At 40.8% G+C, this 20,526-nt stretch overlaps 1 protein-coding gene across 2 annotated transcripts in view; it reads left to right on the top strand.

Moving 5' to 3' along the window:
• The window catches only part of LOC126457271 (uncharacterized), a 59,568-nt gene extending 42,609 nt beyond the window's left edge, over positions 1–16,959 (top strand). Inside the window, exons 4-7 of one of the 2 annotated variants that reach the window (XR_007585452.1) lie at positions 1,687–1,820; positions 2,781–2,930; positions 16,328–16,537; positions 16,669–16,959. Coding sequence is in view for 1 of the 2 variants with exons in the window: in XM_050093435.1 (XP_049949392.1) it covers positions 1,687–1,820; positions 2,781–2,930; positions 16,328–16,473 (430 nt within the window). In the remaining variant the exon portion in view is untranslated. Of the gene's footprint in view, positions 1–1,686; positions 1,821–2,780; positions 2,931–16,327 lie in introns of both variants that reach the window. The other variant, XM_050093435.1, reaches the window with a different exon arrangement.
• The last annotated feature ends 3,567 nt before the right edge of the window (positions 16,960–20,526 follow it).

Raw genomic sequence — 20,526 nt, 5'->3', positions numbered from 1 at the left:
TTAACAAGAGATAGAAACACAAGTATCTGAGGCATTTTCTGTTCACACCAGGAAAAGTTGGTTGAAAATCAAAACTCGCCACGAGAGAGGTATAGAAGAATCACAGAATATTTTGCAACGATTCGTAATATTTGCTGAGATGATACGCCATCCTGTACTATGGGAAAGCAAGTAGACAGAGAGGTGACTTTAAGAAATGAGGATGGAGGAAATCAGAGGTAATGAAAATTGCCATTCAGAGCAGTGAAGGAGTCATTAGTCACGTTGCTGACGTCTCATTATGCCCGTTTACGCCGTACTAATTTCCTAACGTTTTTCAGGGCTGTCAGATTTAGGGAAAGGAACTGACACTGAAACAGCTATCCACTAGTGAGATGAACATTCGTAGGAACAGCTATGACCGACGAAGATAGCGAAGCGTGGAATAGAAAGTTTTCTACGATGGAGAGCTACAAGACCCCAAAATTATGTCTGGTTAAGAGTCGAATTCTAGAACGTAGTTAGTATAAATAACGAACAATGGCCAAAGACTTGTACGCGCTGATACTAGATTGGAAACTGGAAATTTGTGGTAAGGTCTTATGGGACCAAACTACTTAGGTCATCGTTCTCTAAGCCTACAAACCACTTAATCTAACTTAAACTAACTTACTTACGCTATGGGTAACACACATACCCATGCCCGAGGAAGGACTCGAACCTCCGAGGGGGGAGCCGTACGGACCGTGGCTAGAAGCCCGAGACCGCGCGGCTAACCCGCGCGACTGATACTAGATGCCAGAAGGCGAGTGAGAAGCCCTAGTAATGAACAGATAGATAGATTAAAAGTGTGTGTCCGGGACAACTAAAGAGGACTGCAAAAGGGACGGAGTGTAGTGTCTTAGTCGAGACATCTCTTCCTCCATTGTGCTTGACCATACAGAACAAGAAACAGTGAAGAAGAAGAAATGGAATGAAAGAAGAAGAAAAGGATATTCTACTGCTGTTAATATTTTATTATAACCAACATGAGGCCTAGTGAATGTGTAAAACATAGGTGAATGATGAATATCGGGAAGGAATAACCAACCGGTGAACCTTCAGTATCTCAGAAGAATACTTCCCAGTATAATATAATATTAGTCTAGTCAGTGAATTCTTATGTGCCGTAAGTCTTATGAGATCTGCAATTGCGCATTAAATGTTATGTATGTTTATTTTGTGCCGGACACGGACACGAAATCACCGTGAGGAAGGTGGAGATCGGACTTTAGGAAATAAAAACATGCAGGACTCTGTTAAAGATGCTTTTTCATAAAGACAGGTACATGATAACTGATGGTAGTTTGAAGCTAATCGCAGCAAAACGTCTACGATATTTCTAAATAATCGTTTCGTGAGTTATTTCATTTGACTTATACCAGGGCAAGAACGAACGGTAACCGTGTATGACATTTCCAGAAAAACGTGCTTAAAAGCTAGGCCAACGAATATGTCTCCGGCAGCGGAATTAAGAAGTCCGTATCCAGGAATAATCCTTGATTAATGTCTGGAAGCACTATACTGGAATTATCTAACATGCTTATTTCAATTTTTTTACACCATTTCCCCAGCTGAATATTTTTAAAAAATTACTTGTTGTGAGGCTACATAATTAAGATATTTTTTGCTGTCGTATTTAAAGAAGTTTTTTGCACTATGTTGTAGCGTTAACGTGCGGAACCAAGAATTCTCTGGAGCAGTGGAAATGCCTAATTTGATGTTTGCGGCTGACTACAACGTCGACGCTAAGTTCATGCAGCTGTCCATGAAAGGGAAAGGAGCTGTGAGCGGCAACGCGAGTAAGTAATCTACCTCTCACCTTTAGATTAGCATTAGTTTTTGTTCCAGGTACATTTCTCATTTCAAATGAGAACTCAATGAATACCGTACTTGTTCGCTTGAGAAGAACTGTATGCGATAAGATGAATTCTAGAAAGCGTTGTTTGAAATTTCACTGAAATGGTAAAATCAAGTGCGTCGGAGCCAGATGGTAAGTGTGTTAGGCAGGTAGCTGGTTGTCTCAACAGCCCATTACTTCACAAGTTACCACTTACGCAGAGGGTTCCGTCCACCTGAGTCAAGATGGGAAGAAAACGTAAATGTGTTACTTGACATTGTGGCTTGAGTGATATAGAAGATTCTTCAGCAGCATTCCAGATCAGGAAAATGATATTTTATTACGACCCTAAAATCCCTCTGTTTCGTTTCGCGAATTAAATTCCCTTGTTTACCGTAGCTGAGTTGAAATAACCGCCATTAAATTTTAATAATGTGGAGCGTCAAGGAAGATAGTGGGAACTGCTGTCTGCACATAGAGTAGCCTTCGCGACTCAAGTAGCAATGAAGGGAACACCGAAATTAAAGACCACATCGGGTGGACAGAACTCCATCAGCAACGTTATACGTCGCGGTCCTGTGAGACCATAGAGATATTGCATTTACGGTATCACGAAGGACTTTGTGTAGCAGCTGCCACGTGACTACTTTCCTACCTACCAGGACACAATCTGATGACGAACATTTCTTTTCCTACCACCACTTATTCCTGCTACCGACAGATCGTGCTATTACAATAGCGTCAGTGGCCTCTACCAAAGAGATAGTATACGATGAAGTGGTAGAAGTAGGTCAAAACTAATACTTAAGTTTTTAATACAGTGATGGCTGTACTCTCAATCTTGACTGCACCATCAAATTTGCCAAATATTTTATGTTGTAGGGAGTGTTGATAACGAAACCTTACTCTTGCTCTATTACAGCTGGCGTCCATGGAGATTTTACGCTCAGAGGAAAGCTTGTGAAACGCAAGAACGGCAACTATTTGCAGTTCAATAAACTGAACCTTAACTTCAACGTGGATCGTTCGCATTCCCACATGGAAGGTCTCGTATCTGGCGACCTAGTGATAGGTAAGTTTGAAACGTGCAAGTATCGTTACCCATACACAATATAACGTAAGCATAATATACTAGTATGCCAAATTAAATTAAGAAGCCAAAAAGGAAACGCACAAATTAACTGTAGGCGCGTAACAAAAATGAAAGCTCTTAAGATGAGGTGTTGGCCCTTTGGAAATATCAATTCGTATATGATCAATTTGATTTACTCTACTAGAGTTGCAATTACTTCAGTGATTTAAACTCACGCCGTAAGGCTATTACGATGCTCATTGCGTCCCTTTTCAACATACATGGTAAAACAGAATGAAACAAAAATCAACAAAAATTAGAAATGGTGTAGCTTGTAAAAGATCACTGCTTTTATCTTCAAATTTTCATTTCTCTGCACCTTATTACTACTGCAGTACAGTGGTGTCTCCCTTACGTTTCGATCGAATAGTGTTCAAAAAATGGCTCTGGGACTTAACATCTGAGGTCATCAGTCCCCTAGACCTTAGAACTGCTTAAACCTAACTAACCTAAAGACATCACACACATCCATGCCCGAGGCAGGATTCGAACCTGCGACCACAGCAGCAGTGCGATTCCGGACTGAAGCGCCTAGAACCGCTCGGTCACAGAGGCCGGCTCGAATAGTGTAATTTGTAAATAAATTACTCAAGAAGTTTCTATTATCTTTATGACGTGAATATTTTTTAGTTTCTATATCGAAAAATACACCTCTGATTACAAGAAATAGCTGTACAGAGCATGTGTCTAATGGTGATAAAAATAAACCGGCACTCTCGGTGCAGTTCAGTACAGTGCGTTCTGTCTTCAACGGTGAATGTGACACTGGAGCTTTTATACATAGTCGAGTATATCAACATACCACGAAAGGTTACTTCAAGCTTAGATTGTGCACATAGTGTCAGTTTATGGCAAAAAGGGAAATTGCGTACCGAACTGGTGTTGCTCACAGGCTGTGAACAGTACCAAGTGGTGATCGTTGCCAAACGACTACTGCTCTTAGCTACACCTGTAGTCGAGCTGCCACAAGAAGATTCCTGACAGCTGGATCCAGCAGCTTCATATTCCTTCATTAACCTGTAATGTAATGCGATTTAGTAAATGTGTGTAACTACGTTTGCGTGAAATGTTATCCTGATCCATAAAACTAATTACACTACTGGCCATTAAAATCGCTACACCAAGAAGAAATGCAGATGATGAACGGGTATTCATTGGACAAATATATTATACTAGAACTGACATGTGATTACATTTTCACACAATTTGAGTGCGTAGATCCTGAGAAATCAGTACCCAGAACAACCACCTCTGGTCGTAATAGCGGCCTTGATACGCCTGGGGATTGAGTCAAACAGAGATTGGATGGCGTGTAGAGGTACAAATGCCCATGCAGCTTCAAAACGATACCACAGTTCATTAAGAGTAGTGACTGGCGTATTGTGACGAGCCAGTTGCTCGGCCACCATTGACCAGACGTTTTCAGTTGGTGAGAGATCTGGAGAATGTGCTGGCCAGGCCAGCAGTCGAACATTTTCTGTAACCAGAAAGGCCCGTACAGGTTCTGCAACATGCGGTCGTGCATTATCCTGCTGAAATGTAGGGTTTCGCAGGGATCGAATGAAGGGTAGAGCCACGGGTCGTAACACATCTGAAATGTAACGTCCACTGTTCAAAGTGCCGTCAGTGCGAACAAGAGGTGACCGAGACGTGTAACCAATAGCACCCCATACCATCATGTTGGGTGATACGGCAGTATGGCGATGACTAATACACGCTTCCAATGTGCGTTCACCGCGATGACGCCAAACACGAATTCGACCATCATGATGCTGTAAATAGAACCTGGATTCATCCGAGAAAATGACGTTTTGCCATTCGTGCACCCAGGTTCGTCGTAGAGTACACCATCGCAGGCGCTCCTGTCTGTGATGCAGCGTCAAGGGTAACCGCAGCCATGGTCTCCGAGCTGATAGTCCATGCTGCTGCAAACGTCGTCGAACTGTTCGTGCAGATGGTTGTTGTCTTGTAAACGTCCCCATCTGTTGACTCGGGGATCGAGACGTGGCTGCACGATCCGTTACAGCCATGCGGATAAGATGCCTGTCATATCGACTGCTAGTGATACGAGGCCGTTGGGATCCAGCACGGCGTTCCGTATTACCCTCCTGAACCCACCGATTCCATATTCTGCTAACAGTCATTGGATCTCGACCAACGCGAGCAGCAATGTCGCGATAAGATAAACCGCAATCGCGATAGGCTACAATCCGACCTTTATCAAAGTCGGAAATATGATGGTATGCATTTATCCTCCTTACACGAGGCATCACAACAACGTTTCACTAGGCAACGCCGGTCAACTGCTGTTAGTGTATGAGAAATCGGTAGGAAACTTTCCTCACGTCAGCACGTTGTAGGTGTCGCCACCGGCGCCAGTCTTGTGTGAATGCTCTTAAAACCTAATCATGTGCATATCACAGCATCTTCTTCCTGTAGGTTAAATTTAGCGTCTGTAGCACGTCATCTTCGTGGTGTAACAATTTTAATGGCCAGTAGTGTAAGAGCCGGAGACACCTTTAAGAGATAAGCTATAACTGAGCGTGCACAACTTTAATGGACAACGTGAATGGTTTAAGGGTCTAGTTATAGGCCCTAAAGCTAATCAATATGAATGGAAGATGTTTAACAGAAACAATCTTCCGATTGAGACAGTAATTAATTCAATTAAAAACATAATCATTCCAAACAGATGACGCATGAACATGAAATGATTTACAATCTCTTTACGCAAACTTCAAGTAGTAGCTTTGTTGATTTTCAACGGTACTTGAACCAACAGGAAAATTGCCTTTCTGAAACTAACGGGAGTCTGAAAATTATCCTCGAATCTCTTTAACACCAATGAAAACCAGTGGTAGTAATCTTAATAGTTTTTGGGGAACTGATACATTCGCTACAGTAGTGGTGCACCTGAAACAGGTGATCGAAATGACTTCCACAATTGCAGACCAAGAAACGCCCTAACACAGCAGTGCTGCTTATTATGCTCATTGTAACTGTCCACCAACATTCACGCAGAATTCTGCTCTTGTGCAAATAGCTCTATGGTACAGGAAGAGGATCATGCTGATGTCGTAACAACTCCTGACCCCACTCGTTTGCCAAGATGCACGCCTCTGTCCGTCTACAACGTACACGGCTAATATGCACAAGATACACACACTTACATGATTCCTGAGTATACATACATTTAAAAAAAGTTTTGCATCGTCATAGTTCACAGAACTCCTGAAGATAGCCGTTGACTGTGGATGTTGTATCACGGACACAGTCCCTTTGACTGTTCAGAGAAGTCACTAAACCCGCCCATAGATGTGGAGAATCATGCAACCGCAGCGCCTATTAGACGGAGGAGGTCCGACAGCCGATCAGTTCCAGTCATTCCACCAGGAGGGATGTACACGACTGGTGTTGTCTGTAGTTCAACAATGCCTAGACGGTCAATACCACAGTTCGATCGCGTCCGCATTGTTACTTTGTGCCAGGAAGGTCTCTCAACAAGGAAAGGATCCAGGCACCTCGGAGTGAACCAGAGTGATGTTGTTCGGACATGGAAGTGATACAGAAAGACAGGAACTGTCCATGACATGCCTCGCTCAGGCCGCCCAAGGGCTACTACTGCAGTGGATGACTGCTACCTACGAATTACGGTTCGGAGGATCCCTGACAGCAACTCCACCATGTTGAATAATGCTTTTAGTGCAGCCACAGGACGTCGTGTTGCACCTGAAACTGCAAAATCGGCAGCATGAAGCGCACCTTCATTCCCGACGTCCATGGCGAGATCCATCTTTGCAACCACGACACTATGCAGCGCGGTACAGATGGGCCCAAAAATATGCCGAATGGACCGCTCAGGATTGGCATCATGTTCTCTTCACTGATGACTATCGCATATGCCTTCAACCAGACAATCGTCGGAGACGTGCTTGGAGGCAACCCCAGTCAAATTGAACGCCTTAGACACACTGTCCAGCAAGTGCAGCAAGGTGGTGGTTACCTGCTGTTTCGGGGTGGTATCATGTGGGGCCGCTGGGGTCATGGAAGGCGCCGTAACGGCTGTACTATACGTGAATGCCATCCTCCGACCGACAATGAAAACATATCGACAGCATATTGGCGAGGTATTCGTCTTCCATAAACGACAATTCGCGCCCCCATTGCACATCTTGTGAATGAGTTCCTGCAGGATAACGACATCTCTCGAATAGAGCGGCCAGTATGTTCTCCAGACATGAACCCTATTGAACATGCCTGGGATTGATTGAAAAGGGCTGTTTATGGACGACGTGACCCACCAACCACTCTGAGGGATCTACACCGAATCGCCGTTGAGAAGTGGGACAATAGTGCCTTGATGAACTTATGGATAGTATGCCATGATTAATAAATGCATGCATCAATGCGAGAGGACGTGCTACTGGGTATTAAAGGTACCGGTGTGTACAGCAATCTGTACCACCACCTCAGAAGGTCTCACTGTGCAACATGCAATGTGCGGTTTTCATGAGCAATAAAAAGGGCAGAAATGATGTTTATGTTGATATCTGTTCTAGTTTTCTGTACAGGTTCCGAAACTCTCGGAACCGAGGTGATGCAATACTTTTTGATGTCTATTAGGCTCAGCCTTATGCACAGGTATTTCTTTCTACCAAACGGAAGATGCCTGGTAATGCGGAAAATGCGAACACGGCCATCCAATAGCGAGGTTCCTTGAAGCAGACAAAATTCCACCAATACGAAGCATCACGATCATACATCTACCACACCACAATATGAGCTTCTACCTCTAAAGAAACGTCGTTTCGGTACCGTCTCCACGGTGTCACTATCAGCTTTACCAATGGTTAATTTTTCCACCCAGCAACTAGCTTTGCGTCAGAGGTTGTCTGAAACTAGAAGGCTGCTCGTGAGGCTAGGCCATTATTTTCTGCAAGTCGTCTTTCTTTCTAAATATGCAATATTAGGGAGTGTCACTCTCCTTCTGCTAGAGTCGCTTCCCACCCTCTGTTTGGCCTCTGGACAAGGCTTGGTTGTAAAATGCATAGTAGCCTGCCGTAGGTGAGGAATGGGGGAGAGGGGCGTGGGGGGGGGGGGGGGGGGGGCGTGGAGACCACACCTGAAGCTTCAGCCTGGGCTGATGCAAGGCGCCGCTCTTTTCGCTGCATTCTCTGCTCTGCCTATCTCAAACCCAGTGCACTGCACCTTACCACTTACATACTCAGAAGAACAAGGGAGTCCAGCATCATGTCAAACAAAAAGAAATAAGGCTAGAAAGAGCTCAGTATATATAGTCACTGTGTTCTGATATAGTTTCATAAAAGCAATGCTATAGGAATCTGCACTGTTATTACCTTCTAATCAGTGAATCAGAAACATATTAAATGAAAGAGGCACGTGGTTGTGCCTGATATATTTCAAATATCTTTATGCCGATTTCTCAGCGTTGTTGCAGTTCCATAGATGATTACAGTTTTTGCGTGCAGCTGTCTGCATGTCGCAGTTGAGTATTGGCCACCACATTGCTGCCATCTGTCAGGGATCTTTTAACACTGACTCCACTGCAGGAGAGTATTACAGAACAGTGCGGTGCCTTTTTACGGGCAACCAGGAGGGCTGTGTTGTCCCAGACAGTGCTAAAGTCTCTCCACATGAGGAATTTGGCCTTTAAATGCACAATACGGCCAACAGTACAAATCCTCAAGGCTGTAGACGAAGGGACACTTGGAAAGGTAATGGGAACAGTGGACCTGGGTTCTCTGCAACTGATGTATGTATTATTTGTCTGCCGTCTAAAGAACAGCGTGGGAGAGAGTTAAGGCAGTCAGTGGTTACCAGAGAGGTGAGTCAACAATGTTTGGGCCAGTATCATACAGGAATGTTGGGCGCCTCTCAACCCAATAGAGGGTAATTTTACGACAGTGCAGCACCACTACAGGAACCTCCTACCAACTGCCCCGACCTAGAGTTAACATTTCAGCGACGGGTTCGGCTCTCAAGACGATAATGCACGAATAAACCGCGGGCATCTCGAGGACACCTTCCTCAAGGAGGCAGTAATCCACATAGTGTGTGGAATTTCCTGCATTATCTGCTGACCTGAGCCCGACAGATCATGTTTGAGGCCAGCTGTAACCTGTAGCGCATCATGGTACAAACTCTCGAACACAATGTGTAACCTGAGGCACCTCTCCTTTAAAGAATGGGGCAGGCTTGATCAATGCCTCGACAACCTTGTGTACAGCGTGCCGAGGAGGAGCCGAGAACCATACAATGCACGGGGCGGCTCAAAACGGTACCTACCATCAGGTTTTCGGTTCACAGATGCGTAAAAAGTGTACTTTCTAGCAGACTGCACTAATTCTCTTTTTTTCCAGAATTAAATCCCATTATTTAGTTTCCTGTACCTCTTAATTATGAGCTTACACTTGTTCGCAGATGTGCAGGTAGTGCAAAACCATTTTTAAGCAGTTTGTGTTTGAAAATGAATAGCCACATAATTGTGAAAAATTAAAAACATATAACGAGTCAGAAATGGCTGCTTAATATGACACTCCTTTGGTCCATGTTTCCACTAGATTGACAGCTATTAATACGTATGTATCCATACAGTACAAATAGAAAATGTATATGGCCTAAAGAGGTTCATAAACCGATATCTAACGTGTACTGGAGGTAGCCTTGTGCATTAGAAGTTATTTCTGTTTGCCCAGATTGTTTAACTGAAATATAACTTCAGTCGACTTCTTTACCCTTTCAAAAGGTAAAGACAAATCTAAGATTAAGATGTAAATGCTTCTAAGGATTATTTTCGAGTTAGATAACACATCCACAGCACTGGTTCGAGAACAAGTGTGAATATTAGAGGGTTATTGAAATGTTTTAAATTATTTTTGCCTATTTTTAAGCATATCATCTATGACATGTATATCTACATCTACATCCATACTTCGCACGCCACCTGACGGTGTGTGGCGGAGGGTACCATGAGTACCTCTATCGGTTCTCCCTTCTGTTCCAGTCTCGTATTGTTCGTGGAAAGAAGGATTGTCGGTATGCCTCTGTGTGTGCTCTAATCTCTCTGATTTTGTCCTCATGGTCTCTTCGCGAGATATACGTAGGATGGAGCAATATACTGCTTGACTCCTCGGTGAAGGTTTGTTCTCGAAACTTCAACAAAAGCCCGTACCAAGCTACTGAGCGTCTCTCCTGCAGAGTCTTCCACTGGAGTTTATCTATTATCTCCGTAACACTTTCGCGATTGCTAAATGACCCTATAATGAAGCGCACTGCTCTCCGTTGGATCTTCTCTATCTCTTCTATCAACCCTATCTGGTACGGATCCCACACTGCTGAGCAGTATTCAAGCAGTGGGCGAACAAGCGTACTGTAACCTACTTCCTTTGTTTTCGGATTGCATTTCCTTAGGATTCTTACAATGAATCTCAGTCTGGCATCTGCTTTACCGACGATCAGCTTTATATGATCATTCCATTTTAAATCACTCCTAAGGCGTACTCCCAGATAATTAATGGAATTAACTGCTTCCAGTTGCTGACCTGCTATATTGTAGCTAAATGATAAGGAATCTTTCTTTCTATGTATTCGCAGCACATTACACTTGTCTACATTGCGATTCAATTGCCATTCCCTGCACCATGCGTCAATTCGCTGCAGCTCCTCCTGCATTTCAGTACAATTTTCCATTGTTACAACCTCTCGATATACCACAGCATCATCCACAAGAAGCCTCAGTGAACTTCCGATGTCATCGACAAGGTCATTTATGTATATTGTGCTGCACATATAAAGAAAGAGTATTTACTCCTTCGCAAAGACGGTCAAGAAAATTATTATTGCTTTATGAAGGAAGTAAATCCAGCATTTATTACTAAATGAGAGTACTTTGCGCCCGCGATTGGTTCAGAAATAAAGTGAATTCCATGTATGGAGAGAGACAGGACTACCGGTCCCTTTTCATTTTATTTTCAATTAATTGTTGTTGCACCATCACTGGTTGTGAATTCTTAATGTTGAAACATTTCTGAATTTTAGAGGCTAAACATTGCTAACGATGTTCCGAGAGGGCTCATGGAGAGATTCAAGTCAAAATATGCAAAAAAAAGAAAAAAAAAATGGCGTTCTAGTACGAGTGGACACCACTTGCGCTATCATCGTGACACTAAATGTAAGACTTTGAGATTGGTGATTAAAATAGGGGATCACGTATAGAAAAATTAAATGATTTGATACACACATCACCAGTTAACTACAAGGGTTAATAGATAAAGAAAATTCGAAGAGCAACCTTATAGCTGAATGTCGCATATAACTCAGAGAAGCAGATGTAGCTTATCTGCACACAGGTATGAGAGCTGTTGGTTGCGGTCTGATGCAAGCCTTTCTCTCGGTGATGACCTTAGAAAGACGTACCTCTGTAACATACAGAGAAAAAATCTGTAGCTACGTTTCACTGAGCTTAAAACTCAAAGATTCAGTAATCAATTTCTGATGTTCGTAAGCACAGCAGGAAATCACTATATCTTTGAAACAACGCTCACGTAATTGTCATATGTTACTTTCGTGTTCAAATTAAGAAGATACATTCCTATGTTAAGAATATTAATGGCACTGTAAAAAAGTCGTAAAAAACTTTAAAATTTTTATATAAAATTATAAGCAACATGTCTTCTGTGAAATGTAAGATGGCTGAAGTAAAGAAACAAACTTACAGCAACAATTATTCGAGCAAATTTTCAGTAACAGTTTCAGAGAATAAAATAAAAGTAATTGATCAATGCTGTCGTTTCGGCGAAAGTTTTTACGATGGGGCGAAAATTGCAACTGTAATCGGTATCTGCTATAATGCAATTTAAAAGAATGCGTACGAAATACACGTAAAGTTAAGTAAGAGGCAATATAGAAAGTTGTTAATAATTAGTTTTTATAAATTGATAGCTTGCTTTTAAAGTATCGACACTTCATAAAAAATAGTTATTACTGTTACAATTGTTCTTCATTATATCAACACTAGCCTATGAACAATGTTTACCACACATACTGAACACTGCGGAAATAATTACTGATCTTTCAGCAAAATCTTTCTTTCTGTCAATTCTGACTCCTGTGTGTTGCCTAGGAGAAGATGTTGTTGTACATACATAATGATAATATTAATAATGGTAATAATAATAATAATTCCCGTGGAGGCCCGGGAAAAGAATTAGGCCTCTGGTATGTTCTGCCAGTCGTAAAAGGCGACGAAAAGAACAAACCACTAATAAGGTTAACCCCCCTTTTAGTGTGATGAGTTGGTTCAGGACAGAACTAAAGAAGCCTTGGACAAGCGCCATCATGGTCGGGGACGACGCTTGAACCCTATGCTCGCCCACAATGGTAACAACACTGCTAGCCAACTGGAAACTGATTTAAATCCAAATAGAGGTGTTTTGCAGGATATGCTTCCTGCAACCACCCTAGAAGGAAAACAAAGACAGAGGATGAGATGGTCAGATGAAGTTAATCGACACCTCATGTTCTGTTATTACCAAGCAACAAACCTAGGAACCAACACAACTGGATACAGATCACAAGTATACACAACATTTATTACCAGATACCCAGAATTAAAATTTTTAACAGAACAACGGCTAGCTGATCAGATCCGTGTAATAATCAAAATTAACCGGATACCCCAGTCAGAATTAGAAAACATCAAACAACAAGTACAACAAATACTGGAACAAAATAATGTGCAATCAGAAGAAGAAGAAAATACAGTAATGAACTCAAACATCCCAGAGCAAACAAACAAAGAACAACACGCATCAATTAAACAGTCAGAGGAAAACGAAATCTTAAGACAGCCACCAGAACAAGCACAAATAGAACACGAAGTGACACACATGTTAGATATAGAAGAAAAATTTCAGCTGACATATATAGAATACAAAGACACAAATACAGACATTAGACCATTCTTGCATAGACCGCCAAATAACCCACAAGTCGAAACAACAATAAAAACTATCAACACAATCATACATAACAAAATAAATGAAAACACAACTATGGAAGAGTTACAACTACTGCTTTATATAGGAGCACTCACTACACTAAATATACACACTAGGCAGAGATCAGAACCAACCAACACACAGAAGAAACCCACAAAACCAGCATGGCAACACAGATCAGAATAGAAAAACTGAGAAAAGACATCGGACAGCTAACACAATTTATAAGAAATGAAATGTCAGAAAAAAAACGAAAAAGGTTAGGTAAAATCTCACAACAAGAAGCGATAGAGCAATTAGATGAAAAGAAGAAGAAATTACAAGCATTTGCCAAACGACTTAGAAGATACAAAAAAAGTGAAAATAGAAGGAAACAAAACCAAACATTCAACACAAACTAAAAGAAATTTTACCAGACAATAGATAACACACACATTAAAATAGACAATCCACCAAACATAACAGAAATGGAACACTTCTGGAGCAACATATGGTCAAACCCGGTACAACATAACAGGCATGCACGGTGGATACAAGCAGAAACAGGCACACACAAGTTGATACCACAAATGCCTGAAGTAAAAATTTTGCAACATGAAGTCACCCAAGCAATTAATTCTACTCACAATTGAAAAACCCCTGGAAAAGATAAAATAGCAAATTTCTGCCTAAAGAAGTTCACCTCAACACATTCACATCTAACTAAATTGTTTAACAGATACATTGCAGACCCATACACATTCCCTGATACACTTACACACGGAACAACATATCTGAAACCTAAAGATCAAGCAGACACAGCGAACCCAGCTAAATATCGCCCCATAACATGCCTACCAACAATACACAAAATATTAACTTCAGTCATTACACAGAAATTAATAACACATACAACACAGAAAAAAATTATAAATGAAGAACAAAAAGCCTGTTGCAAAGGAGCACGAGGGTGTAAAGAGCAACTGCTAATAGATGCAGAGGTGACATATCAAGCTAAAACTAAGCAAAGGCCGCAACACTACGCATACATTAATTACCAAACAGCTTTTGATAGTGTACCCCACTCATGGTTACTACAAATATTGGACATATACAAAGTAGATGCTAAATTGATACAGTTCCTAAACATAGTAATGAAAAATTGGAAAACTACACTTAATATCCAAATAAAGTCAAATATCATCACATCACAGCCAATATAGATTAAGCGTGGAATATACTAAGGACACTCATCAAGTCCTTTCTGGTTCTGCCTTGTTCTGAACCCACTATCCAACATGCAAAATAATACAAATTATGGATACAATATTACTGGAACATACCCACACAAAATCACACATTTGCTATACATGGACGATCTAAACCTACTGGCAGCAACAAATCAACAACTCAACCAATTACTAAAGATAACAGAAGTATTCAGCAATGATATAAATATGGCTTTTGGAACAGACAAATGTAAGAAAAATAGCATAGTCAAGGGAAAACACACTAAACAAGAAGATAACTTAATGGACAACCACAGTGACTGCATAGAAGCAATGGAAAAAACAGATGCCTATAAATATCTAGGACACAGACAAAAAATAGGAATAGATAATACAAATATTAAAGAAGAACTAAAAGAAAAATATAGACAAAGACTAACAAAAATACTGAAAACAGAATTGACAGCAAGAAACAAGACAAAAGCTGTAAATACTTATGCTATACCAATATTGACCTACTCATTTGGAGTAGTGAAATGGAGTAACACAGACCTAGAAGCACTCAATACACTTACACGATCACAATGCCACAAATATAGAATACATTCAGCAACAGAAAGATTCACATTGAGCAGAAAGGAAGGAGGAAGGGGATTTATCGACATAAAAAACATACATTATGGACAGGTAGACAATTTAAGAAAATTCTTTATAGCACGTGCAGAAACTATCAAAATACACAAAGCAGTCACTCATGTAAATACATCGGCTACACCACTGCAATTTCATAACCACTTCTACAACCCTTTAGATCACATAACATCAACAGATACGAAGAAAGTAAATTGGAAAAAGGAAACACTACATGGCAAGCACCCGTATCATCTAACACAGCCACACATCAATCAAAACACATCCAACACATGGCTAAGAAAAGGCAATATATATAGTGAGACGGAAGGATTCATGATTGCAATACAGGATCAAACAATAAACACCAGATATTACAGCAAGCATATTATTAAAGATCCCAATACCACAACAGAAAAATGCAGACTTTGAAAACAACAAATAGAAACAGTAGATCACATCACAAGCGGATGTACAATACTAGCAAATACAGAATACCCCAGAAGACATGACAATGTAGCAAAAATAATACATCAACAGCTTGCCTTACAACATAAACTTATAAAACAACGTGTTCCCACATAGAAGTATGCACCACAAAATGTACTGGAGAACTATGAATACAAATTATACTGGAACAGAACCATTGTAACAGATAAAACGACACCACATAACAAACCTGACATCATACTCACCAATAAAAAGAAGAAATTAGCACAACTAATCGAAATATCCATACCCAGTACAACAAATATACAAAAGGAAACAAGAGAAAAAATTGAAAAATACATCCAACTGGCAGAGGAAGTCAAGGACATGTGGCATCAGGATAAAGTTGACATTATACCAATTATACTATCAACTACAGGAGTCATACCACACAATATCCACCAGTACATCAATGCAATACAGCTACATTCAAACTTATATATACAACTACAGAAATCTGTAATTATTGACACTTGTTCAATTACCCGAAAGTTCCTAAATGCAATGTAACATATACCGTACAGTTAAAAGGAAGTCACGCTTGATCAAGGTCCGCGTCACCTTCCATTTTTAACCAGACATAACGTCTGAGACAAGAAAGAAATAATAATAATAATAATATACAGACCTATTAACAAGAATTACAATGCAATACACAAACATTTGTGGCATCTTATGTCTGCATTCTCGAATTCTACAGTTGCACATATCACCAAAAACATGTCTGTTCGAAAATTTCTCCTTACGTTGTATGAATTAGTAACACTATGCTCCTCTAACCAAGGAGTTTCGCTCGGTTTTGAACGGGTTATATTACAGAAATAATCCGCAAATGAGGAGCATAACTCGTCGAAATGTGAATATTTCGTCTCAGTTGTCTGTGACTTCATAGGTCTCCAACCAGAAATTATTTTTTGCATATGCAGTAAATTTCTTTGATTTATGATGATATTCACAAATTTATTCTGAATTGTTTGCTACTTCTTTTTAGGTGATGATACCTATGACCAAGGCGACAATGGTATGAACATCTGGCCGCTGGCTAAACCTGTCATCGAGAGATCAATTGCAGAAGTACTTCTTGAAATGGCCAACAGGATTGTGTCACATGTCTCCTACGACGAAATGTTCCCCTAATAAAAGAAACGACGGTCGCATTTAGTTTTTCTTGCCGTTTATGCCTTTCAATAAAAATTTATGTGTAAGTATATATTTTTATCTGTGTATTAGTTTTGATTGCCTCAAACACAATTTTTGGTGATTAATAATGTTTCCTTTGGATTTGATTTATACGATATCTGTCAAATTTAATGTTATAACAACATTACACAGCCTGCAAAAATGGAACACTTTGACACTACCTCCGAATGAGATTCGAGTTCCTCAATGACGGACGCAAGGACGAAAAGTAAGCTTCTGCAGTCAACGTGGTGGGCTTTACGAATGACCGCCCGTATGTAACTAAGAAATTTTTGTATTATTAGCTAATAGCATTCAGCGAAATGAACAAAAGAAAAGAAAACTGTCTTTGTGAACTTATAAATACTTCTAAAATGTCCACCGACGAAAAGTGTAAAATGTACATGACTGGACACCGTAATAAAGAAGGAATTCTATATGTTACATGACGTTTCTGTCTTTTCGTTGCCAGATTTCTCATTTGTACTGCAATGTATTTCCTGTACTTGTCAATACGCAAAACTTCGTGAAAATCGCTACATCAACAACGACAGAAGCGACTGAAATGAAATTTACACAACACATTACACACGTGACAGTAGGCATATGAATTACCAAGCTGTACCTGATCTGTGTCCTTCAGAATTGAATATGCTGTGCATCTGAATTGAATTGTTTAGGAGCCTCTAATCATATTGAAAACAAATAAAACGAAAGGAAAATTACGGTTTAATGTCCTATCGATTGGGAGGTCATTAGAAACGAAACACAACCTTGTACTGGGAAAGTGCGGGGATAGGGCCATTTCATAGGGATCATCGTGACTTCAGCCTTAACTGATAGAGGAAACCACGGATAATCTAAATTTTAAAGACTAGATGGTAATTTAACCTTGATCCTCCAGAACGAGCCTTCAATGCCTTACTACTGCACCAACCTGAATGCTGTTGAATTAAAGAAGACGTGCATGTGTTCAAGGGCAATATCCCACTCTGTTTTGTATGACTCAACAAGCACCAACAGTTGTTGCTGAAGGAACGCGAAGAACAGGACATTAGCTAACCGTTTCTGATGGAGATTATTATGTTGTCTGTTTGTTGCTACCTTTTTCTTGCGCAGTATTCTTAACCATATAAATACTAATATTTAGTGTATATTAACACTATCATTTTTAAATCTAATTGTGGGATACGAAACTACTCCAACACACTAGTGTTAGTTGGCAATAAAATCATTTGTCCTGTTATGACAATAGGGCGAAAAAGTATTATGTACGTTTGAGAGGCGATAAGTCGGGCTCACTTACGATTATGTAATATTACACATTTTCACTTTTGTTGCAAAAATTTCTTTCCCGTACTATTGTTGTTCTGCTTATGATATATCAATGAAACAGTAATTTAGGAAACTTCAGTAGCGCGAGAAATGTTGTAGAGAAGTCACGCCGAAAGGAGTAAATAAGAATGTGTGATATAAAGCATCTTTGGCATGAGGGAAAAAAAGAAACATTGAAATGTAAGGAAGAGTGTGTCGGATTTCCATGGTGCTGCACAGGTCGAGTCTTAACCACTATGTCCAATCAAATGTAAACCACAGTCCTACTAGAATGAACCGTACTACAGTCAGTGTGGAACTTATACTGGACTGTCTATATCTGTGACATACGTGTACGTTTAGAAGGAGAAACTGCAGCCTGTCAGTGACCACCGAGGACTCTTCCAGACAATTTGTCATCCATTCCTTGGGGGAAGGATAGACTGCCTACAGTGCCCTTGAATCACGTCACAGAGAGGGCTTTAGGTCGCTAACAAACATGTCTGTCAGCTTTGGGTAACCATATCGCATATCAACTGTTTTGTAGTCGTGGAAGAAATTTTCCGGTTTTATTCTTTATTTTCCGAAGAAGCATCTTCGATTTCAAAATTTTGCTCAGTATGTTTTAGACGCTGTTGCATGATTAACGTCTAATAATTTAGTTTGGCCTTTTCCTGTAGCCTTCCTGACAACCCTTGAGGTTTATTCTCATTTCTTCATTATACTCGCTTATTGGATTGATACGGAGGCCTGAAATATTAAGAGCATTACTGTTAGATAATTTGTACAATCGTTTTTCTAGTGTAATAGTGGAAGTTACAACATATGAGTTTGTGTGTGTGCGTCTGTGTGTAGTGGTGTGTACTGGTATTGTTTCTTAAACCATCCTTTAACTGGGTGACATCATATACGGAATTTTGGCGTACCCCTGATATAAATGATCAGTGTTTTGAATGGAGACAGTGACTGACTGGTTGCTGTTATTCTTTCCAATTGGAAACTGTGTAATGTGTGTTACTTATTTGTTGTAGTTCCCCTATTCCCATCGAGTCAAAGTCTTCCTTATTTTTAAGTGGAATTCAGAAACTTTGCAAATATTCTTTATCTGTTGTGGGAATAGCACCGGAGTAGCATTTCTGATTGCACTAGCCAACAAAATTTTACTTTTTCCGTAACTGGCATGGAAACAACAAGTCTTTATGTTTCCGGGAGCGTTGATAACGAAAATGTTAATAAAAAAGCAAGATTAGCCCTCATTTTATTAATAGATTTACGCTGTTTCCTATATAAGCTTAAGCACGTATTTACCTTGGTGTTATTCCTCTGAGGAAAGTCACTGAAGGTGCAACCGCTTTGCATGGCGTTTGTAGTTTTCTGCTGGTGATTGCTTAATTAGTGTCCAGCAATAATCGGCTAGCATTGACGCACTCCACTTTCCCTGGTATCTCTTTTCCATGTGCGAAATTTGCTGATAGAAGCATTCTGCGTACTCGTAGGTTACAGCACCACAATTTGCAGGAAAGCAGTCCAAATGAGAATCTATGAAACGTAACTTAAAGGATATATTGCACCCTAGTCTACTGTAGCAATGTGGAACACTTGCCACTAAATCCTTGTGGTTTTCTGTTCTCTTACTTCCTAGCAAGTTTTTTGAGACTTGAACAAAGGCATTCGAAGCTAACTTTTCATCACTTGTTAGGAGGGTGTTGAAATGCTCATCTTTGTACAGTCTGCATATCCCCTCTTTTATTTTCGCCTCACTAAGAAGCGGATATGTCTTGCACAAATAAATACTCTGATCAGTCAGAACATTATGACCACCAATATAATAGCCGGTATGTCCATATTTCGCACTGATAACAGAGGCGGCGTGTCGTGGCATGGAAGCAAAGAGACGTTGGTGGGTCGCTGGAGGGAACTGACACCACATCTGCACGAACGAGTCACCTAATTCCCGTAAATTCCTGGGAGGGCAGTGATGAGCTCTGACGTCATTTCCAATCATATTCCAGATGTGTTCGATCGGGATCAGCTCTGGCGAACTGGGAGGCCAGCACATCAACTAAAACCCACCAATGTGTTTCTCGAACCACTCCATCAAACTCCTGGCCTTGTGACATGGCGCATTATCTTGTCGAAAAATACCACTGCTGTCGGGAAACATGACCGTCAAGAAGGAGGGGACGTACGATACTCCTTGACCGTCATGGTGCCTTGCACGAGCTCCACTAGACACATGGCTGCCCACGTGGAAGTTCCTCAGAGTATAGAGGAGCCGCCGCCAGCTAGTCTCCGTCCGGCAGTACAGATGTCAAGGAACTATTCCCCTGGAAGATGGCGGCATCAGCATGCTGAAGAAGGTATCCGGAATCATTATACCACGCAACGCTCTCCCACTGCCCCAGCGTCCAGTGTCGATGGTAACGTGCCCATTCCACTCGTAGTTGTCGATGTGGTGGTTTTAATGTCGGCTCATGCATGGGTCGTCGGCTGCGGAGCGCATCGCTAAGAGTGTTCGGTGCACTGTATTTTCAGGCACACTTGTACTCTTCCCAGCATTAAAGTCTGATGTTAGTTCCTTTTACCAGTTTGACGAGCCTACGACGTCCGACATCTGTAATGAGGAGTGACCACCCAATCTTATGACGTCTGGACGGAGTTTGACCTTGGTTAACGAAATTTTTCATTAAGCTCAAT

The sequence above is a fragment of the Schistocerca serialis genome, chromosome 2 (assembly GCF_023864345.2).
Source record: "Schistocerca serialis cubense isolate TAMUIC-IGC-003099 chromosome 2, iqSchSeri2.2, whole genome shotgun sequence".
Taxonomy (NCBI): Eukaryota; Metazoa; Arthropoda; class Insecta; order Orthoptera; family Acrididae; genus Schistocerca; species Schistocerca serialis.
The sequence above is the reverse complement of the archived record's forward strand: the minus strand, read 5'-3'. Positions and strand labels throughout refer to the sequence as shown.